General features: G+C 48.4%; 1 protein-coding gene across 1 annotated transcript; it reads right to left on the bottom strand.

The window, feature by feature from the left end:
* Window positions 1-6,746: 6,746 nt before the first annotated feature.
* On the bottom strand, window positions 6,747-10,344 carry CYTL1 (cytokine like 1). Its single transcript, XM_055326167.1, has 4 exons — window positions 10,195-10,344; window positions 8,328-8,372; window positions 8,060-8,188; window positions 6,747-6,830 (listed from the first exon to the last, which is right to left on the bottom strand). Exons 1-4 carry the CDS (start codon window positions 10,342-10,344, stop codon window positions 6,747-6,749), a joined length of 408 nt encoding a protein of 135 aa, XP_055182142.1.
* Window positions 10,345-21,473: the final 11,129 nt, after the last annotated feature.

Raw genomic sequence — 21,473 nt, 5'->3', positions numbered from 1 at the left:
TAGCTGATGGAGGACCCCGTGACCACTGTCAGGACTTCAGCTTTTACTTACTTGTGCTCAGAATAAGCTGTATGGGACAACAGTAGAAACAGCTATGACCATGGCACACAAACTCCAGTGACCTTGGGCCAGGTTGCTAGTAGCGGAAATGATGAGGAGTGGTCAGATTCTGGATCGTCTTGGAAGTTAGAGAGAGCAGGATTTTTGATGATGCACTGGATATAGATTATGTGAAAAAGAGAAGGATCAAATTTGACCCCAGGCTTCCTGCCCTGATGTAAAGATGGTGTCTAAAGCCATGATGCCAAGATGGTCTCCCAGACAGTGAGTGCAGACAAAAGAGAGGGAAGGACCCAGAGATGAGCCTGAGTCACACCACTGTAGAGAAAATAGGAGAAGAAGGGCAACCCCAAAGGAGACAGAAGAGGGGACCAGTGAGGTGGGAGAGAACCTGAGGGTGGGGTCCTGGGCGCAGGCTGAGGAAGGTGCAGCAAGAAGGAGGAAGTGACCAACTGGCTTGAGTCTGATGATTGTGATGAATATAAAATTATAAAATAATTGCAAGAGAGAGAAAGAGGTTGTCCAGAGAAGAGACTTGCTCCTTCTTACGAGGCGTTCAGCATAGAAGAATTTTACAGGTTTTCAAGGGCGGAGAGAATGAAGGGAGAGCCCAGCATTTGATAAGATTTGCAGCATTCAGGAAATACTGAGATGAAATCTCTAAGGAAATGGATATGTGTGTGTAGGAGTGTATATGTATGTATATGTATGTGTATGGGAAGATGGGGAATAGCAGAGGGTGAGGCCAGAGAAGACCAGGGCCAGATCAGGAGAGCCTTATGAGGAGCTCCTGGTGGGCATCCAGAATATGCAAGTAGTTTCGCACTTTGTAAACACGACTCTGGTCCATCTGGTGGGTGGACGTGGAGGTAGGAAGGAGTAAGTCAGGACACCAGCGCTGTTGTCTGGGAGGGAGGCTAAAAGAAGGGTTTATTGGAAATTGTGACTTTATCTTGGAAGAGGGAGTACTCAGACTCTTGCATGGCAAGTACTCTGACAAGAAAAAGTTCATAAAATGTTGAAGAGGATGTGGAAAAAGGGGAACCCTCTTGCACTGTTGGTGGGAATGTGAACTGGTGCAGCCACTCTGGAAAACTGTGTGGAGGTTCCTCAAAGAGTTAAAAATAGATCTGCCCTACGACCCAGCAATTGCACTGCTGGGGATTTACCCCAAAGATATAGATGCAGTGAAACGGCAGGACACCTGCACCCCAATGTTTATAGCAGCAATGTCCACAATAGCCAAACTGTGGAAGGAGCCTCGGTGTCCATCGAAAGACGAATGGATAAAGAAGCTGTGGTCTATGTATACAATGGAATATTAGCCACTAGAAACGACAAATACCCACCATTTCCTTCAACGTGGATGGAACTGGAGGGTATTATGCTGAGTGAAGTAAGTCAATCTGAGAAGGACAAACATTATACAGTCTCATTAATTTGGGGAATATAAAAATAGTGAAAGGGATCATAAGGGAAAGGAGAAAAAATGAGTGGGAAATATCAGTGAGGGTGACAGCACATGAGAGACTCCTAACTCTGGGAAGCCAACAAGGGGTAGTGGAAGGGAGGTGGGTGGGGGGATGGGGTGACTATGTGATAGGCACTGAGGGGAGCACTTGATGGAATGAGCACTGGATATTATGCTATATATTGGCAAATTGAACTCCAATAAAAAAAGTTCATAAATTAAAAAAAATTTTGTTTAGATTCGACTTAGTTAACATACAGTGTATTATTAGTTTTAGTAGTAAAGTTCAGTGATTTATTAGTTGCATATAACAACCAGTGCTCATCCCATCATGTGCCCTCCTTAATGCCCATCACCCAAGTTGCCCCATCCCCCACGTATCTCCCCTCCAACAACCCTCAGTTTGTTTCCTAGAGTTCAGCATCTCTCATGTTTTTTTTCAATTTACCATTTTATTTTTATTTTTTTTATAGAGCATCAAGAGCATATTTGCTCTTGATGTTATCAGAGCTAATTAGAACAAAGTAGAAACCTTACTAGGGTCCAGATGCTCTAAGTGCTTTGAAAGCGTGAGTTTGCATTATCCCCTAAACAGCCTATGAAGGTTTTTATTATTGTCATTCCCATTTCACTGATGGGAAAACCAAGGCACAAAGAGGCTAAGTAAATCGCCCACTGACCACAGCTAACAGGTGAGTGACTCTGCTTTGTGTCACCAGGTGAGTTTAGTCAGTTGAAGAAACAGAACATAGTCTCTGTCAACCAAAAACACAATGAGGTTATAACGCAACCAGAAGCATTTATTTGGGGTTTAGGAATTGCAATCCAGGAGAGAGAATGGACAGACATTGAAAGTGTGCTGGCATGACAGAGTGGGAGGACTGCAGGGTTTTCTAAAGGCAAAATCAGCAAGGTTTACATAAGTTGTTTTGAAAGAATTATGATTGGTGCTGCCAGAGTTTAAACTGATCATCAGATACACAATTGGCTCTTTGGCTAACAGGAGGTTATATGTTCCAGGAAGTGGTTAGAGTTTGTAATTGACCAAAGTCAAACTTTTGTGGTGTTCTGAGGATTGAAATAAAAGAAGTGCGTAGGTCTTCCTTCCTCAATATCCTCCTGACTCTACTTTGAGTGACTCCCTTAGCCACGATTACTCCATTCTGAATCTTCTTTCACAGCTACAACTATCAACAAACCCATGAGAAAAACAAAATCCTTTCTGATGGGACAGCCTCAGACGAAAGGACCAGTGACAGCCAGACTCTCACCTGGACCAAAAGAGCCCCAGGTGGGGAGACCTGCCAGAGGTCTCAGGACCTGAGTCCTGAGCAAAGGCTGCACGTCATGTTTGAGAAGATTCTGAACTGGTGTTGAGGTGGTAAAGAGGAAATGGAAAAGTCGAGGAGTCAGAGAAGATAGGGTTGACCAGTTGGCTGTGGGAGAAAGAAGGGGAAGGCATCCTGCGTGGTGCCCTATCATCTGGCTCGGTGATGGCCTGGCACACAGGGGGGAGCAGTGCCCTTGATTTGCTCTACTTGAAATCCCAAGCAAAAGGATCTCTTCTGACAACCCCCAACCACTGGGTTCCAACCACAGGGATTCTCCCTGCCTCAAAAAGGATTCTCCTTATGTGACCCTGGTTATACAACTGGTGTGGGATGGACACCCTGCCAAAGTGTCCCCGGCAGGCCTTACCATAACGAATGTCGTTTATATTCTGACCCCACTACATCTCCAGCTCTACTTCTTGTCTTCCCCAAACACACACCGGAGTTTGATCCATCCGCCTCCACCAGAAATCTCTGTGCCCTCCGCTGTGCTCTATCTTCTTTCTGCTTAACAAGCTCCCAGTCATATTTCAAGAGCCTGCTTACTTTGAATCCCACAGAAACCATTCTGCCTCATCTCAGGCAGAATTATTTGCTCCTTCCTCTGCTGTCTTCCTAGATTTTGCAAATGTCTCCTCTGCTAATCTAAGAGGAAGAATTCTTTGCTTTTCATCTCAATATTTGCCGAGTTTATAATAAGCCCTCGGTAAATATTGAAGACATGAACAAACAAACGAATGTCTGAAATGTGTAAATTAGTCCTTGTCTTCAATGGCTTATTTTGCTACCTAGAAATAGCGAAGTGTTAGCAGAGCCATGGAATGAAGACTTCTAGCACTTGGCTCTTTGTCTAGAATCCCTCCACCACCACCAACCAGCCTTCTAAGGAAATCACCTATCCTTTGGACCTGAGTGTGTTTTCTCCACTGTAAATCCAGGTGGATGACAGCCACCAAGGGCAACATCATTTTGAAGGTTCAGCTGGTGAGTGGGTGCTATGTGCTCAGTACCATGCCTCCATATTTAGTATCTGTTGGGAAGTGGTAGATGGTGGTGGTGACAGTTTGTTGCATAATTTCCTTCTGCGAAGGGGTTATCTCTTGAGAGAAGGATGGTTGTGGATTGAATTGTATCACTCAAAAAGTTATGTTGAAGCCCTTACCCCTTGAATGGGTGACTGTAATCTTATTTGGAAATAAGTCCTACGCAGATGTTATTGAATTAAGATGAGGTCATATCCCACTAGGGTGGGCCCTAATCCAATAATTGGTGCCCTTACAAGAAGAGTGGGTTTTGTTTCTTCTGTTTTGTTTCTTCAGGTTTATTGAGGTGTAACTGACAAATAAAATTGGATGTATTTGAAATATATAATATGGCATTTTTACATCTGTTCTACTTTGCAAAATATTTACCACAATTCAGTTAATTAACACATCTATCACCTCACAGAGTTCCTGTGTGTGTGTGTGTAAGTATAACCAGTTTTACTCTTAGCAAATTTCAAGTTCTATGATATGGTATTATTATTATTACTATTTTATATTTTATTTATTTATTTATTCATGAGACACACACACACACACACACAGAGAGAGAGAGAGAGAGAGAGAGAGAGGCAGAGACACAGGCAGAGGTAGAAGCAGGATCCCTGCAGGGAGCCCAACGTGGGACTCGATCCTGGGTCTCCAGGATCACATCCTGGGCCGAAGGCGGCACTAAACCTCTGAGCCACCCGGAATGCCCACGATACGGTATTATTAACTAGATTCATTCACCATGCTGTCCATAGATTCTCAGAGCTTATTCATCTTATAACTAAAGTCTTGTACCCCTTGACTGACAGATATCCACCTCCCTCAGCACCCCGGTGTCTCGTAACCACCATTCTACTCTCTCTTGTTTGTGAATTCAACCTCCCCTCCCCCCAAAAGTTCACGTATAAGTGAGATCATGCAGTATTTAACTTCCTCTGTCTGGCTAATTTTACTTAGCATGATGCCTTCAAGGTTTATCCATGTTGTTGCAAATGGAAAGATTTCCTTCTTTCTCGTGGTGAATAATATTTCATTGTGTGTGTATATGTACATATACAAACATATATACATTGTGTATATAAATACATACACATATCCACATTTTCTATGTATTTATCCACTGGTGGACTCTTAGGGTGTTTCCATATCTTGGTTTTTTGAGAATAGGCTGTAATGAACATGATGGTTCAGACATCTCTTCAAGGCACTGATTCTGTTTCTTTCAGCTATATATCCTGGGATTGCTGGGTTATCTGATACGTCTATTTTTAATTTTTTTAAGTCTTTATTTATTCATGAGAGACACAGAGAGAGGCAGAGACACAGGCAGAGGGAGAAGCAGGCTCCCTGTGGGGAGCCCATTGCAAGACTCGATCCTGGACCCCAGGATCATGCCCTGAACTGAAGGCAGATGCGCAACCACTGAGCCACCCAGGAGTCTCTATTTTCAATTTTTTGAGGAACTTCCACACTGTGTTCCATAATGGCTGTACCAATTTACATTCCCCACAACAGTATACAAGGGTTCCCTTTTCTCTACATCCTTGCCAACACTTACATGTGTTGTCTTTTTGATAAAAGCCATCCTGGTAGGTATGAGGTGATGTCTCATTGTGGCTCTAAGTTGAATTTCTCTGATGACTAGTGATATTTTCATATACCTTTTGGCCATTTGTATGTCTTCTTTGGGAAACTGTCTATTAAGATCCTTTGTCATTTTTTAAATTGGATTACTTTTCTTCTTCTTCTTCTTCTTCTTCTTCTTCTTCTTCTTCTTCTTCTTCTTTCTTCTTCTTCTTCGCTATTGAGTTACAGAAGTTACTTATGTATTTTGTATATTAATCCCTTATCAGATGTATGGTTTGTATCTTCTCCCATTCCATAACTGCCTTTCATTCCATTGATGGTTTCCTGTGCTGTGTGGAAGCTTTATAATTTCGTGTAGTCTCACGTGTTTATTTTTCTTTTGTTACTTGTGCACCAATCAAAACCTCAGTGACCTGGTGTTTGTGGGAAGTTCCAGGGCACTGCACAGCCCATGGATATGACATAAGGTATGGTCTGCCCTCAAATATAAATGGGAGCATCTCCCAATGCTTTAAGGACAGATATTCATGCAGATGGGTTGAAACAGACTCAGAACCACCTGTGCTTGATGGGAAGAGGGAGAAAACCTCATCTTACCAAGAGCAGTGACTTTTAGAACGTGCGTGAAATCAACACTCATATCCATATTGGACACATATTGGACACAGCTCAACACACGTTTCTTACTGTGGAGATAGTCTTTATTTGACTTTTATCACCTTTCAACGAAAGAGTGGTTCCCATCAGCATTATATAACTATGAACCCTGCAAATACAATTTATATTTAGCAGTGAAATCGCTTAAAAAATGACAGGTAACTGTAAGGAAAGTTTGTAGTGGGAGAGGGTATGAAATAGAAGCCTGGCTAAATATAAGCAGATTCCTATCAAGAAAGAAAAATGTTACCAGTACTCCATTAAAGCACTAATACAAGTCTACTGTTTTGCTTGCTCTCAAACTAGATGTTCATACAAGAAAGCGGGTTTGGCTTTTTCTTCTCAGTGATCTAATAAGCGTCCTTGTGTACCTATCCATCCTGGCAAGACAATACCAGGGGGAAATGAAAACAAAGCTTCTAATTGCCTTCAAAGTATGTTCTAGGGGAAGAGCGCAAGCCCAGCTCTCCAGAAGGGGAGAGATGTGACAGTTTCTGATGCTATAGTAACAGGGAGGCCTGGTGGGGGGCGTGGCTTTAGCCCATTGCCTCTGGGCAGGTGACATTAACTGTGGTCCCCTGGGGCTCTCTCTCTGGTCCAGATGCCCTATCTCTGATGGTCTGGCAGGATGGTGGTCACTGGCATTGGGTATTCCAACGCATTGCAGTCATCCGAGAGGAACACCAAATCCTGAAAAAGATTTGCAATAAGTGAGAATATCACTGAATGTGGCCCAGAGACAATGCACAACTCTGGGACTCCTGGTTAGCTTTACAGACTGTTTGGTTCTTTCCCTTTGTATCAAGACTTCCCGTCCCTTACTCTCCCAAGGAGAACTGGCCACATATTCTCATTCCTGTAGAACATGACCTAATACTGCATTATAAATAGAAATTTTTTTAAAAAAGATTTTATTTATTCATGAGACACAGAGAGAGGTAGAGACATAGGCAGAGGGAGAAGCAGGTTCCCTATGGGGAGCCCCATGCAGGACTCGAGCCCTAGGATCACGACCTGAGCCAAAAGCAGAGACTCAACCACTGAGCCGCTCAGGCACCCCTATAAATATAAATTATACTCTATTATAATTATATCTTCTTCTTGCTTTCCCTCTGCAGACCAAGGGGAGAGGGAAATGGGTGGGGGGAGGAAATTTATAAGAAATCTTTGATGCATGAGCAAATAAATTAAACTGAATAGCTAATTATTTATCCTGATGACTTACTCTGGGCCATGCCTGGTGCTAGGAATTCTATGTGTGGTCACTCTGCTAGGGCTTTTAGGATCTAGGGACTTACTATAGCCCCCCACCACACACACACACATGGTCAGGATATACTTATTATTATTATCCTTCCAAGGATGGCATGAGGTGGGTATAATTATGTCTCCAGTTCACAAATGAGGGAACTGTGGCTCAGAGAGGTGACCAGTTATTCCCATCAGGGAAGCAGGAAAACATATAAGATCTGAGGTCTGTTTGGTGAGAGAGAGAGAGAGAGAGAGAGAGAGAGAGAGAGAGAGAGAGAACACAGAAGGAGAGGGAGAAGCAGACTCCCGGCTGAGCAGGGAGCCCAGCGTGGGGCTGGATCCCAGGGATCCTGAGATCACAACCAGAGCCAAAGGCAGATGCTTAACCAACTGAGCCACTGGGTGTCCCATAAAGTTTGTCTTACATGGTTAGCATGCGGTCCTGTGTGTTATCCCCACACCAGTATGAGACATGGAAGGGAAGGCCTTGTCCTGAGTGCCCATCACTTACCAAGGGTGATAATGGTAGGAAGCACCCCAAAACATTCCTCTTCCTCCTCCTCATCTCCCACACCACCCACCCCCTGCCCTCAGCCGTCCTCTTCTAAAAGCCCTGAGCGTCTTGGCTGATAACAAGCAGGAAAGGCATTTTCAGGCATGTCACTCACTCTCCTACAAAACGAGTTCATGATGGTGTACAGTTTCCGCACTTTATCCTTCAAGCCGTCCACCTGAGCCACCTTCCAACACTGGGGTGACGCCACAAAGTCCCGCAGCTTGGCCAGCACGCAGTGATTCTGGGAGTGGACAGCAGAGAGGGCGTCACAGGGGAGGTCAGTGGCCGGACAGATGGGAGTTGGGGGCTCCTGCCTCCTTCTGCCCTGGGCTCTCTTCCCACCCCCACCCCCACCTCCCTAGACAGGAAGACCCTCTTACATGTATATCCAGGTAGAGCCTGGGCAAGTATCTCACACACGGCTCCTGCAGAAAGAAACATGGGTTGCAGTGACACACACAGGAATGCACCCTCAGCTGGTCACAGAAGGCTCTTTGCCACCCTCCAACAGCCAGACAGGCCCAGGGCCTCCCTTAAGCTGATTCACTTACACGCGTGTACACGCACACACACATACACACATATGGATTTGAATACCTATGCAAAGTCAGAAAACTGAAATACTCTCCCCCAGAATGTTACAGCAGCAGTCACCTCTAGGTGGGAGAATGGCAAGTCATATTTGTTTTCTTCTTTGTCCTTTGTGCATTTTCCAACCTTGTTTTCTATAAAGTACAGTGTCTCCCCCTTATACGTGGGGGATATGATATAGTTCAGGACCCCAGTGAATGCACGAAACCATAAATCATACTGAACCCTATATTTAGTATGTTTGTTCACAAACATACATACAAACCTAGATAAAGTTTAGTTTATCAATTAGGCACAGTAAGAGATTAACAAAACCTACTACTAGTAAAATAGAACAGTTATAACAACATACTATCATAAAAGTTATGTGACTGTGATATCTCTCTCTCAAAACTCTTCCTACATTGTACTCACCCTTCGTGTGACGATGTGAGATGATAAAATGCCCACATGATGAGAATGAGATGAATGATGTAGGCCTGTGATGTAGGGTTAGGCTACTACTGATCTCACCATATGTCAGGAGGGGGCTCATCTGCTTCATAGCTGCTGTGAAATCACGGATATGGGGGGCGGGGCTACTATGTATGCCTTTTATAATTAGGAAAAAAGCACACATTATTTGAATTTTAAAAGAAAAGAAAAGGTGTCAGTGTATCATAACCCCACATCTGAGAAGCACTACATTTTGTTTGAAGCGCTTACAAGGAGGTGAAGAGACACTTTTAAATTTTTTCAAAACTTTTTTAATGGGATGCAGGGGATGGAGGAAGAGAGAGAGAGAGAGAGAGAGAGAGAGAGAGAGAGAGAATCCCCACTGAGAGAGGAGCCTGACACGGGGCTCGATCTCATAACCCTGAGATCATGACATGAGCTGAAATCAAGAGTTGGACAGTTAACCGACTGAGCCACCCAGGCGTCTTGGATTGGATCAAAGCTTTTAATGAAGTTTAATTCATTCGTTTCTATAAGCAGCCAGGGGGCCTGGGTTCTAGTTCTGAGACGCCCTCTGGACCTGCCCCCCGAGCCTGCGTCTGCCTGTTGAAAGGGCAGTGCTAACAGTGCTAACATTCCTGGGGTGTCCCCTGCCCAGCACTGTGCAGGCTGTGTCTCATTCTTGCTTTTACCCTCAGGACACCCGAAGCGGGCGGTGGGCGCTATACCAGCCCTTTCACATCCGAGCATGCTGAGATTCAGGGACTGGGCAGTGTGCCCAGGGTCCTGTCATGGTCAGGGGTGGGCACCATTCTGGGGGTCACCCCTTAGCACACACTCATAATCACCAGGCTTATGAAGAGAATCAACTTAATTCTGTATTCCTCCTTAACTCCGGAGTTCCAGGCTCCTTGGGGAAGTTCTTTTTTTGTTTTAATTTTACATTTTACAACAGATCCTCTGGTTGTTGCTGGCAAGTTCCAAACAAAGGCAAGACATTGTGATGTCCCTGATAGATTTTCTTTGTATTTAAAAAGAGGATGCAAGCCATTGTTATCATACTCAGGATGGGAATAAAACGCAAACCCTTGAGTTTAACATTGACCAGAAAAGAAAAACAGTGCTGTTTTTTTTTTTTTTTTCCTGGTCCAAAGGCAAGTTTTGGAGAACTGGGTCCGCACGGAAGCTCCTGGCCCGCAGAGGGCAGCAGGAGGGACTCACCGAGGGCTCTATGGCCTGCAGGTTCTGGAAGTCACCGGTGACCTCCCGGCTCAGGCTCAGCATCCTGGAGTAGCAGGTTGGGGGAGCCGGCCGTGCGGTGGGGGGCCCAGCCAGGAGCAGCAGCAGCAGGGAGAGCAACCGGGGCATCATGGTGCAAAGGCAGCCTCACTGCGTCCCGCTGGCCTGGCGGGCGCCCCTTTAAGCAGCAGCTTGGGGGTGGTCCTCCACGCCTCCTCCTCCGTTTCCTGTGGGGCCCAGCCAAGGCCATCGGAGCACACCCACCTGGCCAGGACACTGGATCCTTTCAGACCCGAAGCCCTCCCCCTTTTTGTGAGAGGAAGGGCTGTCCAGGGGTGTGTGGGATACCTGGAAAGGACGGGGATGGTGGGGGGGCCTTCCTCTCCCACACTTTGAACAGAAGTTTCTCTCTTGGCAGGGGCTTTCCAGAAATGGTAGGATCAGTTGATGAGGGAGCAGGGGACGAGAGGAAGACAAGGATGGATGAGGGGTGGGGAGTCAGGCTCTGCAGTTAGAATGAGGACCATGGGGTAAAACCAGAGCCGAAGTAGAGGGGAAGGGAAGACGCTGGAAGTGATGGACTGAGCACCAGTGATCCAGGACTTGGGGTCACACAGCGTGGTGTCAACGTCCACCCACCAATGACCAGCCAGAAGGAGCTTGGGCAGTCGTCTTCCCATTGAGCAGCTGTGTCTCTGTACCTGGAGATGGGCTCATGCTCCAGCCTGTGGCTGGGGGGAGGTGTGGGCACCCCCCCAAGCTAGGCCCCCTGCACAGGCCTGGGTACAGAACAGACCCAAGGGAAGGGATGGTTCTCAAAATGCACAGGTCATCTGGTGACGAGGCTCTGCAGTAGTGCTCCTGTACAGACAAGCAGGTAAAAGATAAGCCCTCTGCTTGGATGCGCAGTGCGGTGCTTGGTTGCCCACTTTCGGTGATGCCCTTGGGCAGGTTCCTTGGCTTTTTCCTCTCTCTCGTTATATGTGAAGTGGGGATGATGAGAGCACCTAGCTCAGAGGCCCGTGGTGATGAATAAAAGACACTGAGCTAATGTCACTGTCTGAGCTAATGTCACCGTCTCCGTTTCCACAAGTGTCCTTGTGAGGCAGCTGCCACAGAAAACAGTCTCAGAGAGCTCAGAGAGTTCCAGCAACTTGTCCAAGGTCACAAAGCTGGAGGTGAAAGGGTTCAGATGGGACTTTGTGCCCTGTCCTCATCCACCCTTCCATGCCCCTGTGAGGGGCAAGACCCTCGCAGTCAGAGATGAGTTGGGGTCCTTGGGCTGTTCAAGCAAGAGAAGGAGCTGCCAGAGAGGCAGGGGTTTACTCAACACTGAGCATCACTGTGCACCACTTCTGTGACAGCAATACCAGCTGTTGTCACAAATGCCATGAGCTTGAAGAAAACCCATCAAGTGAGCGGGGTTGTCCCATCTCCCAGTTGAGGAAGCAGAAGGTCTCGGGGGACATGAAACAGATGGAGGTCACAAGGCTAATGAGGAACAGAAATGTGGGCCTGTGTCTGTCTGTCTCCAAGGCCGCTCCGGCTGCGAGGGAGGGTAGAAAGGAGTGTTGTGTCCAGCTCCAGCCTCTCCCTGCCGTGTCTGCCCTGAGAAATCCTATCCTGACCCGGTGCCCGCACATCCCCTGTCCATAAACAGAGTAGCGTCACCCTGGTCCCTTCCAGACCTGATGTTTTATTTATCTAGCTTTCTGGTGTTAAATCCCTGGGCAGGGATCACAGCCATGCCCACCTCCCAGCCCCATTTGGCAGGTGAGACTGTTCTTTCAACACCTTTATCGAGATGACCTGGGGACAGTCTCTCGGGCACCCTCTGGACAGGGCAGGACTATGTGTGCTGGGAAGAGGGCAAGCAGCAAACAGAGAGGTGGTTTTCTTCTGGATGAAGGAGTCTCCTCCCTCCGTGGAGGAGCCTAGGGTGTGGGCCTCCCAGGCGGACAAGCTGACCCGGCCAGGGATGCCAGGTCTGCTTTGAAATGCTCCAGGGCTTCTGGATGGGCTCACCGAAGGAGCTTCAAATTCAGGACAGGGAAGAAAAAACAAGGCTGTGCACCAAAACAAATCCTCGGACCATTCAGATGGAGGGGATGTTGCTGGAAAACAGGAGTTGTCTGTGCATTTGAAGTCGCGATAAACATGCTGCTGGGAGATCGGGCTTGTCTCCCTCGGGACACTGTGTGTGGTTGTTGCCGGAGCTTCTTGGGCAAAGCAGAGGCTTCCGCTGTGCCTCAAGCTCCAGACTCTGAGCGAACCGGCTGTCATCTCCGTCCCTTACCACTCCTTTCTCACCTCCTGGCTCAGGGCCCCACAGCCGGCAGGGCAGAGCAGACGCGCAAGGAAGGTTTGGCTGAGATGAGCTGATGGTGGTTCATCCTGTTACTTGGAGCGAGGCGCCAGCCCCAGAGGAACCCACCGAGCACAGCCGAGTCAGTCCCACCCCGGCTGCTGGAGACCCCCACCCTGGATGCGGGCGGCCTGGGGACCCCACGTGCGTGTTCTGCTTACCACATCCTTTGCCGATCCCTGCTCTGCAGCCCTGGCCTCAGCACATCCACCTCTCCTTCCACATCAGACTGCTCTATCTGGAAGGTGAAAGTTAAAAATACAAGTGGGAAGGGCGCCTGGGTGGCTTAGTGGTTGAGCATCTGCCTTTGGCACAGGGCGCGATCCCGGGCTCCTGGGATCGAGTCCTGCATTGGGCTCCCCATGGGGAGCCTGCTTCTCCCTCTGCCTATGTCTCTGCCTCTCTGTGTGTCTCTCATGAGTACATAAATAAAATCTTTAAAAAAATACAGGTGGGAATTCCCCTACAAATTAAAGTCTTTGTCTTTCTCCAGAGGTTTCTCCTATACCCTTTTGTGTGTTAGATGGAGCGTGGGCCCCATCTCAGTACCTCGTTATGCCAGGAGAGCTGAACAGCCAGAGGTAATGATCAGGTGACTCTGAGCAGATTCTAGTCATTTTCTTTGAATGAATTCTTGTTGATTCATTGGACCGTCGTATTTGATGACAGTCAGCAGTGTGCAGGCCTGCGATGGACAGTGGGGATGAAACAGTGAGTGATAGACTTGGAGTTGCTGTCCTTGTGGGTGAGAGGAAAGAGCCAGGGAGTCCCCGCAGCACCCGGGGTGATGGAGAGACAGTGAACTTCCAGAGGCTCCATCTGCCAGGTGAGGAATGCTGTGGGGCAGTGGGATGGGCGTGGAGGTGGCGGCCGGCGTGGTGCATGAGCGAGAGAGAATTTGGGAGGTCTTGCTCTAATGGCTTTGAAGACAGAGGAAGAGGCCACGGCCAAGGAATGCAGGAAGCCTCTAGAAGCTGGAAAAGACTAGGAAAAAGATTCTCCCCACATCTTCCAGAAGGGAATGCAGCCCCGCTGAGACCTTGATTTGATTTGATTTTTTTCAGACCTTGATTTTAGCCTAGTGAGACCCAGAATGGATTTCTGACCTCCAGAACTGTGAGATAGGCAGTGTTGTTTAAAGCCACTTGGTTTGTGGTGATTTGTTACAGCAGCCGCAGGAAATTACCACACTATCTTCCTGGGGTTCAGTAGAATAACAGATTAAGGAACTTGGAACTGACCTCCATCAACCTGCGTGGTGCTTGAGCTTCCTTCTCTACATCCCCACCAAGTGCACATCCAGCCTCTGCTTGCATACCACCCCGGATGGGGAGCTCATTGCCTGCTAGAGCCACTCTCCAGGCTCTGGGCAGCTCTGGCTAATGCAAATTCTTCTCAAGGTGAAGGTGAGTTGTGATGACTCCTTGGTGCTGCCCTCCTTTGCTTAAAACTCTGGAACCTTCTTCCACAGAACAGCCCCAGAGTGATCCCAAGGCCACCCTCATTCCTCAGTCTGTTCCCAAGCACTCAGTCCTGTCCCTTCAGACAGAGTCAGCTCTCTTTCAGAGCAAACATCCCCATGTCTTGGACCCTTTTCCATGAAAGTGGCTTCAAGAGCTTTTCTCACAATTGCATCATGATTAATGTCTCGCTGCCTAGAGTCCTTTCCCCTCACAGGAGCAGAAATCCACTCTTGTCAGCCCTGGTTTCAAATTCTTCCCTGACTCCTTGAGGCCTGGAGCACTGTCTGAGGTATCCAGCCATCCTTTCCTGCCAGTCCTTTCCTGTTGATGATGGTGATGGTGATGATGATAGCTAGCTCTGGACCTGCTGCCTTGCTTCAAGGCCAGGGCAAGTGTTAATGCGCTTATTCTATTGTCATCACTTGAGGGCACCAAGGCTCAGAGAGGTTAAGTGACTTGCTCCAAGTCACACAGTACTAACTTTCACTAGGGCTTATTGTCACCGTAACCAGGGCACTTTACCTTTCAAATATGCCATTCCCTCTTCTTGGGGCACCCTTCCCTCACTTAGTTTTCCTGGTTTGCTGCTTCTCATCCTTCCAGACAGAGCTGAAATATCGCTTTCTTCAGGAAGCCTGCCTTGACCCACAGAGGCTGGAGTGGGTCCTTGATGCCTGCATGGACTCCCACAGGACCCGCACTGTCCTCTGCTCTGCCACATGGCATTGTCCACTCTGGCTGCCCGCTGTTTGCTTACCCATCCCCATGCGCAAAGCAAGTGTCCCCTCTGCGTCCATGACCAGAGCATGGAGCTCGGGGCCAACACAGAGCACATGTTCAGTAAACATCTTCCTCTGAGTGGCGTTGACCACCCTAGTATTCACCCTGGTGGGTGACAATGTGTTTCACACTATCTGGGACCCAGACTGGAACGCAATCCTTCTTGGGACGTGTGGTCAGAATGTAGTCACCTTGTTTTGGGTCCCTCTTGTGTCAGTTAGGACTGTGGGTTGCAAGTTACAGAAGACACAGCTTGAGATGCCAAAGGCTGAGTTTCTGGCAAGTGCAGAGGTAGTGTGGTGTTCGGGCATGGTTTGATCTAGGAACTCAAAGGAGTCGCTAAGAAATCATATTTTTCTGTTTCCCTATTCCGTACAGTGATGGTCTTTTGAAGTATCAACTCTTTTAGGCTACAGTCCCCAGTTATTCAGTCCAACACAAATCCAGGTGTTACTGTGAAGTTATTTGTAGACGTGTTTAAAGTCCATTGTCAGTGGACTTTAAGGAAGGGAGACTATCCTAGGTATTCTGGGTGGGTCTGACTCAATCAGTTGGAAGATATTAAGAACAGAACTGATGAAGAAGAATTTTCCTGGAGAAGAAGAAATTTTGCCTGTGGACCAGCTTCAGCTTATCCTGTCTGTTCTACTTTGCCTTTCCTGACAGCCTGCCCTACTATTTGGGCTTTCTTGTCTGGCCTCCGCAACTGTGTCAGCCAATTCCTTATAGCAAATCCCTTACTATGTCTTTGTTTCTGATTCTGCTTCTTTGGTTAAACCTGCACTGACACACATACCATCAGCTCCATCCTCAAGCCAGGTCCCCATGTGGTCACAAACTGGCTGCCAACAGAGTCTAGGACACATGCTATGTGAACCCTGTGCAGAGATGTAAGGTCTCCTTTGTGACCACTAAAGAAAGTCCTGAGCTTTGTGCTGGAAGCAAATCCTGTCCTTGTTTGTCTTGTGACTTAGCACTTTCATTGTCTGGGACTCCTTTTTAGCATTTCTAGAGAACTTTTAATCTTTTCCTTCTCACTGTTCAGACTGGCATACTCCAATAAGTGATACAGGTAACCACGGAAATACTCTTCGTTCCTGGCCCACGGGGTTATGGGAAATTCCTGAGCAGACTTGCTGTTTTCCTGACCCCCTGTTACCTGGCTCCAACACCTTTCCTGAATGTTCCCTATGTTCCTGTCCTGTGCCTGCCCATGATGGCAGCCAAAGTTGAAATGGCCATGGCCAGTTTCAAATCTCTGTTGTCTAATGTCCAGCCAGTAGCTGACTTTGGCTGCCATAGATAGAGCCCGGGGGCAGCTTCCCTTCTGCATAAAGCAGAGTTTCAGAGGTTAATGTCAGAGGCTGGTGTTGGAGGCCATTTCTCTGACAAAGGGGCCACCTCTGTGTCTCAGCACTCCTGCTTGTGCTCTGAGGTCAGAAGCCGGAGTCACGGGTGCCTGAGCTGCCCAGACCCAGGGTGACAGCCAGGAGGTATTTAAGTTGAGGGTAGGCTGAACAACCAGCCAGAATGTTGCCTCCAGTATTTGTTGACATCAGTGTTCCTTTGATTAAAAGCAACACATCTCCCCCTGTTTAGGTGATGTATTTTTAAGTGTGTTACTTGCGCTCTTGGCAAACCCAAGAGGAAAGTTGGCCCGCGTGGTCCAGAGTGGAGGAATGAAGACAAACACCAAGGCTGCACTTTGCTTTCAGGCAGTGATTATAAAAAGAATCCCATGTTTTAGAATACAGACCCCTCTCTAAGCCTCCAAAACATGGATTCAAATTTTAATGGGATACAGTGTACTGGACAGGTTCTCCCACTTTCCCTGGTCTTGTTTACACAGAAAGGACTCAGAACAAGTCTTTCAAGAAGAATCCTAGTTGGCTTAGCTGAAAGAGCACAGGCTTTGGAGTAATACAGACTTTAAATCTCACTTCTGCTATGATGTGAACAAATGTTATTATGTGTGCAAATCTTGTCATACCTCATCTGCCTCTGGCGCGTGGGATTTACAACATTTACTGTCGAGTGTTCATGGAGATGAAATAAGCACGAAGCGGCTGGGGTGACTGTAGCAGCCTTGCTATATCTTTCTTTTCATTTTATTTTTTCTGCTTATACACCCGGTTTTTTAAGTCCATCTTGGGCCAGTTCTTACCTCCCTGCTATGGTGCTGGTAATGGGTATGAGGGGCAGGGTGTTCCCTGGGATTAATAGATGGGAAGAGAGAGAAGGCTACTCTCTCATTCCACTGAAGTTCCCACTGTCTCTGCTGGAGAAGCAGGCATGGCCAGAATGTGCATGAGCAGAGCTAGGAGGTGGGCCGATGAAGAGTCTAGATGGAGCTGCGTTTCTGATTGCAGTCCCAGAGGCAGAGCCTGGCAGTTCCTCTGTGGACTCTCTAAGCTGCCTGGGCTCATTTAAGGCTACAGACCTGGTATTGGGTTTCCCTAGAGCTGTTTCAGTGAGCTTCCTTCTCTCTTTTGCAAATGAGAGTCCTGACTAATACAGTCTCCCACAGAGTGCCTAGCACAGAGCAGATGCTCACGATCATTGCTTCCTCTTCGGTGACTCATTCCTTAATAGCAGTCATTAGTGCTGGTGGCCAAATACATCCAGGCTCCTGACTCCCGGCTCCATGCTGGGATTGAGCTTCCCATCCCCTTCAAGTTACGCATGGCTATGTGAGCTATTTTGTGCATCAATACATAAGAGGACATGATGGGCCTTCCTTGTGGGCAGAAGCTTTAAGAGCCATGCTGTGCCAAGCTCTCTTCCTCTCTTCCATGGGATCACCTGAGTCAGATGGTGGCAGCCAGCCTCGCCCTGAGGTGGAGAAGACCTGGGGCGACATCCTAGTCCACCATTGTGTGGTCTACGATGACCTCCAATGACCCTCAGGTGCCCTCCCTTAGAGCGTGGGTGGAGCCTGTGCATACCACAAGGCATCACTCCTGTGGTCAGGCAGGTTCATGGCAGAACAGGTTTTGCAGGTGTCCTGGAGATTAGTAACCAGCTGACTTTGGGTTCATCAAAAGGGAGATTACCCAGGTGGTTCTGATCCAATCACACAAACCCTTTAAAAGCAGAGAGTTTTCTCTGGTTGGGGACAGAAGGAGAAGTCAAAGAGATTCCAAGTGTTGAAAGGATTTGACCTGAAGGATTTGCTGGTGTGAAGGCAGAGGGAGCAAGGAGAGAAGGGATGCAGTGGCCGTCGGGAGCCCATGGTGGCTCCAGTTGGCAGCCAGCAGAGAATGGAAACCGCAGACCTACAGCCATAAGGAACTGGGTCTTGTCTCTGAAGGAGACTGGGAATGGATTTGTCCCCAGAGCCCCAGGATAGGAGTCCCGGTCTGTGAGTCCAGCCAGGAGAACCCAGCTGATTCCACCCAAACATCTGCCCTCTGGAGCTGTGAGCTAATAAGTGGATGTTGTTTTAAGCCTTTGAGTTGTGTGAATCCATTCCACAGCAATAGGAAATGATTTCATTAAGCCATACATTATTATTTGAGGTCATTCATTGAGGATTATAATTTTTCACTTAATAATGCACAGGTAATATTCCCCATGCCGCCTTACAATGGTTTGTCTGTCAGCATCTTTGTCAGACTCAGGCTTCCTGGTGGGGGGAGCTCAGCTGGTCCTCTCTGTATTCCCCAGGCAGAGAGCATAGGCATGAGCAGGTGGCTTGGAGAAGAAGTGAAGGTGACACTTGGCAAAATCACGAAGCTGATGCAACTCCTCCACCAGCTACGTCATCCTATCGTACCTGGTGTGGGGACCAGGGACTGAGTAACAGCAGGCAGAGATGCAGAGTGTGCTGAGTGTCTGATGCTGTGTTAGAGCACTGAGCATGCTCACCAAGGCGATCCTCCTAAGAACCCTGCGACATAGGTTCTGGAATCATCACATCCCTATATCACCAATGGGACACTAGCAGGCAAGAAGTTAAGTAGCTTGCTCGTGTTCACACAATTGATTAATAGTGGAGCCTGGGTTCAAACCAGACAGGTTGGTTCAAATCTGTGTTTCTAACCCCCACACTGTGCTGCCACCTAAGAGAAGGCCCTTAATAAATCTTAATAAATATTTACTGAGGGACAGAGAAAACATGAGAAGGAAGAAAATGATTTACTGAGATGCCAACAAGCTGTGTGACATAGGACAGCTCCTTAGCCTATCTTGGGGACTTAATGTCCTTGAAAAATAAGGAGTGACTTCATTTACGGTAAAGTTTTAGATCTCCCCCCCACCCCCCACCTCCATTCTAAATGTGGAGATTCATTGCTTGTAAGGGGCCAGTCATGGGAATACTGAGTCCTCCCTGCCTGGGGTGGTACGAATCCACTGGCTGCAGCCACAGGTCAGGCTCCCGTCCCCCACCTTGCATGGCGCTTGACCCCCGGGGCTCTCAGTGTCTTCCAGCCCCTCACAGAGTGACAGTCATGAGGATTCAGGCAGAATGGGGGATGTTCACTCAAGAGGAATCTCCCTCCCCAGACCCCATCTCCAGAGCACCTGAGAAATCCCCTGCTGCTAGCAGATAGCATGTTGTATTAGAGTTCATGTCCAGAGGCCCAGATTTTCCTCCCTGGTTTTGTGTATCAGACACGGAATAATTCACTAACGCATTTGTTTTGAACAAGTGAACAGAATCGACGTAGCTGTACGGGTAGCTGGTTGTGTCAGTGTCACACATAGATAACCAGACTTCTTTCAAATTGAGAACCTGGGGATCCCTACCTGGTTACAGCCCCTGATCTACGGAAAATCTATGCCTCAGTTTCTATCTTTAAAAGATTCCTTTTAAAACGAAAGAGGATCCATTTCTTGTGCAATGTGGTGAGCATTTCTAGAGCTCTGTTCTATTCCCCTGTACCTGTGAAAAACAATTGTTACTGTGGCAAAGTTTAGATAAAATAAAATTGTTTACCATGTTAACCATGTTTAAGTGAGCGGATCAGTGGCATTAAGCGCTTCTCTCTGTGGTACAACCATCACCACTGTCCATCCACCTCCAGACTTTGGCATCTTCCCGGACTCAACCTCGTGCCCCTTGTACGTGGAGCCCCCATGTGGCCCTCCTCTCAGCTCCCGTAACCCACCATCCTACTTTCTCTTAGAGGTCCAGCTGGGTTTAGAGGTTCGAACTCAAGTCTCATGCACTAGATCTGGGGGCCCAGAGTGTTTCTGGCTCTTGCAGGGCGCCCTGGGCGCAGTGAGGCTCTCACTCTCCACCTGCCTGACTCGACCTCTCTGTCTCCTCGCCTGTGAATGCAGACAGCTCCGGTGGTCCCCAGGGCTGAGAGAGGATTCAGGGTCCCTTACGCAGGGCCCTTAGCCTGGTGCAGAGTAAGCAGTGTGGGCTGGCTGCTGTTATTTATGTGATTCCCAGCTCCAGGACACAGTGGGCACTGAGCACAGCCCCAGGGGCTGTGGGCCGCCCGTCCCCACCCCAGGAACCGGCCCAGGACGTGGTGGGCCTGCGGAGGGACAGGGAGGGCTGGTGGGCTGAACGAAGACATGATGCCCTTTGTTGCCCCCCCCCCCGGCCCCAGCCCCGGACATGGAAGCCACTCAGAGCCGCGTGGCCCACCACCGCCACCAGCCAGCATCCCCAGCCTGGCCTCGCCACGACACCCCCCCCCCAGCCTTCCAGCTCCTGTGGCTTCCAGCTTGTGAAGTCAGGGCTTCCTCCCTCGGGAAGCACTCGGAGTGCCTTGGCCTCTCTCCCTTCAGGAAGCCTGGAAGCCAACACACACCCGGGGCAGGAAGCAGGGGGAGAAGAACTTTACCCCCCGGGCAGAAAGCATTTCAGAATCTGGCTCAGCCACCTGCCTGCTCGCTGGCACAGGGAACCCTGTCAAGTGTGCCTTCCCACTTTTTTTTTTTTTCCTCTTTGGTTTGAATAGTTCCCTTCTTCCTTCACGGGGAGGCCCCCGTTTCTGAGAACAGGCCTTGCTCAAGGCATCTAGCCCAAGCAAGGTAAGAGGGGGGACACAGCTCTGGAGCATTCGTGGCTGCCTTTCCCTTGATGGCCCTCCTGAGAGATGAGCTCCCGGTCCCCGTCTACACTCAGGGCTCTGAGACTCAAAGTCACGGTGCTGGCCACCAATGGGCTGGTCACGAATCCTGAGTCTTCTGAAGCCCAGAACTGATGCTCTTTATGGTGTGGGATGTCTGTCCATCATCTTCACTCGCGGGGCCACGTTTACTTATCACCAACTTTTTTTTTTTTTAATTTATTTTTGATAGTCACACACACAGAGAGAGAGAGAGGCAGAGAAACAGGCAGAGGGAGAAGCAGGCTCCATCCACCGGGAGCCCGACGTGGGATTCGATCCGGAGTCTCCAGATCGCGCCCTGGGCCAAAGGCAGGCGCCAAACCGCTGCACCACCCAGGGATCCCATCACCAACTTTTTTTTTTTTTTAGATTTTGTTTATTTATTCATGAGAGAGAGAGAGAGAGAGAGAGAGGCAGAGACACGGACAGAGGGAGAAGCAGACTCCCTGCAGGGAGCCTGATGTGGGACTCGATCCCAGGACCCCGGGATCACGCTCTGAGCCGAAAGCAGATGCTCCACCACTGAGCCACCCCGGCATCTCATCACCGACTTTCCAAAGACATGGGGTGTTTTGTGAATTG

The sequence above is a fragment of the Nyctereutes procyonoides genome, unplaced genomic scaffold, assembly GCF_905146905.1.
Source record: "Nyctereutes procyonoides isolate TBG_1078 unplaced genomic scaffold, NYPRO_anot_genome, whole genome shotgun sequence".
Lineage (NCBI taxonomy): Eukaryota > Metazoa > Chordata > Mammalia > Carnivora > Canidae > Nyctereutes > Nyctereutes procyonoides.
This window is presented reverse-complemented; position numbering and strand designations above follow the sequence as displayed.

What these genes read in the sequence shown, in the direction of transcription:
- CYTL1 (XM_055326167.1), bottom strand. Translation starts at nt 10,344, where the DNA reads ATGATGCCCCGGTTGCTCTCCCTGCTGCTGCTGCTCCTGGCTGGGCCC. An exon ending in TGCAGGCCATAGAGCCCTCG is followed by an intron (nt 8,373 to 10,194) that starts GTGAGTCCCTCC and finishes TTCTTTCTGCAG; the next exon opens with GAGCCGTGTGTGAGATACTT. An exon ending in TGAACTCGTTTTGTAGGAGA is followed by an intron (nt 6,831 to 8,059) that starts GTGAGTGACATG and finishes AATCTTTTTCAG; the next exon opens with GATTTGGTGTTCCTCTCGGA.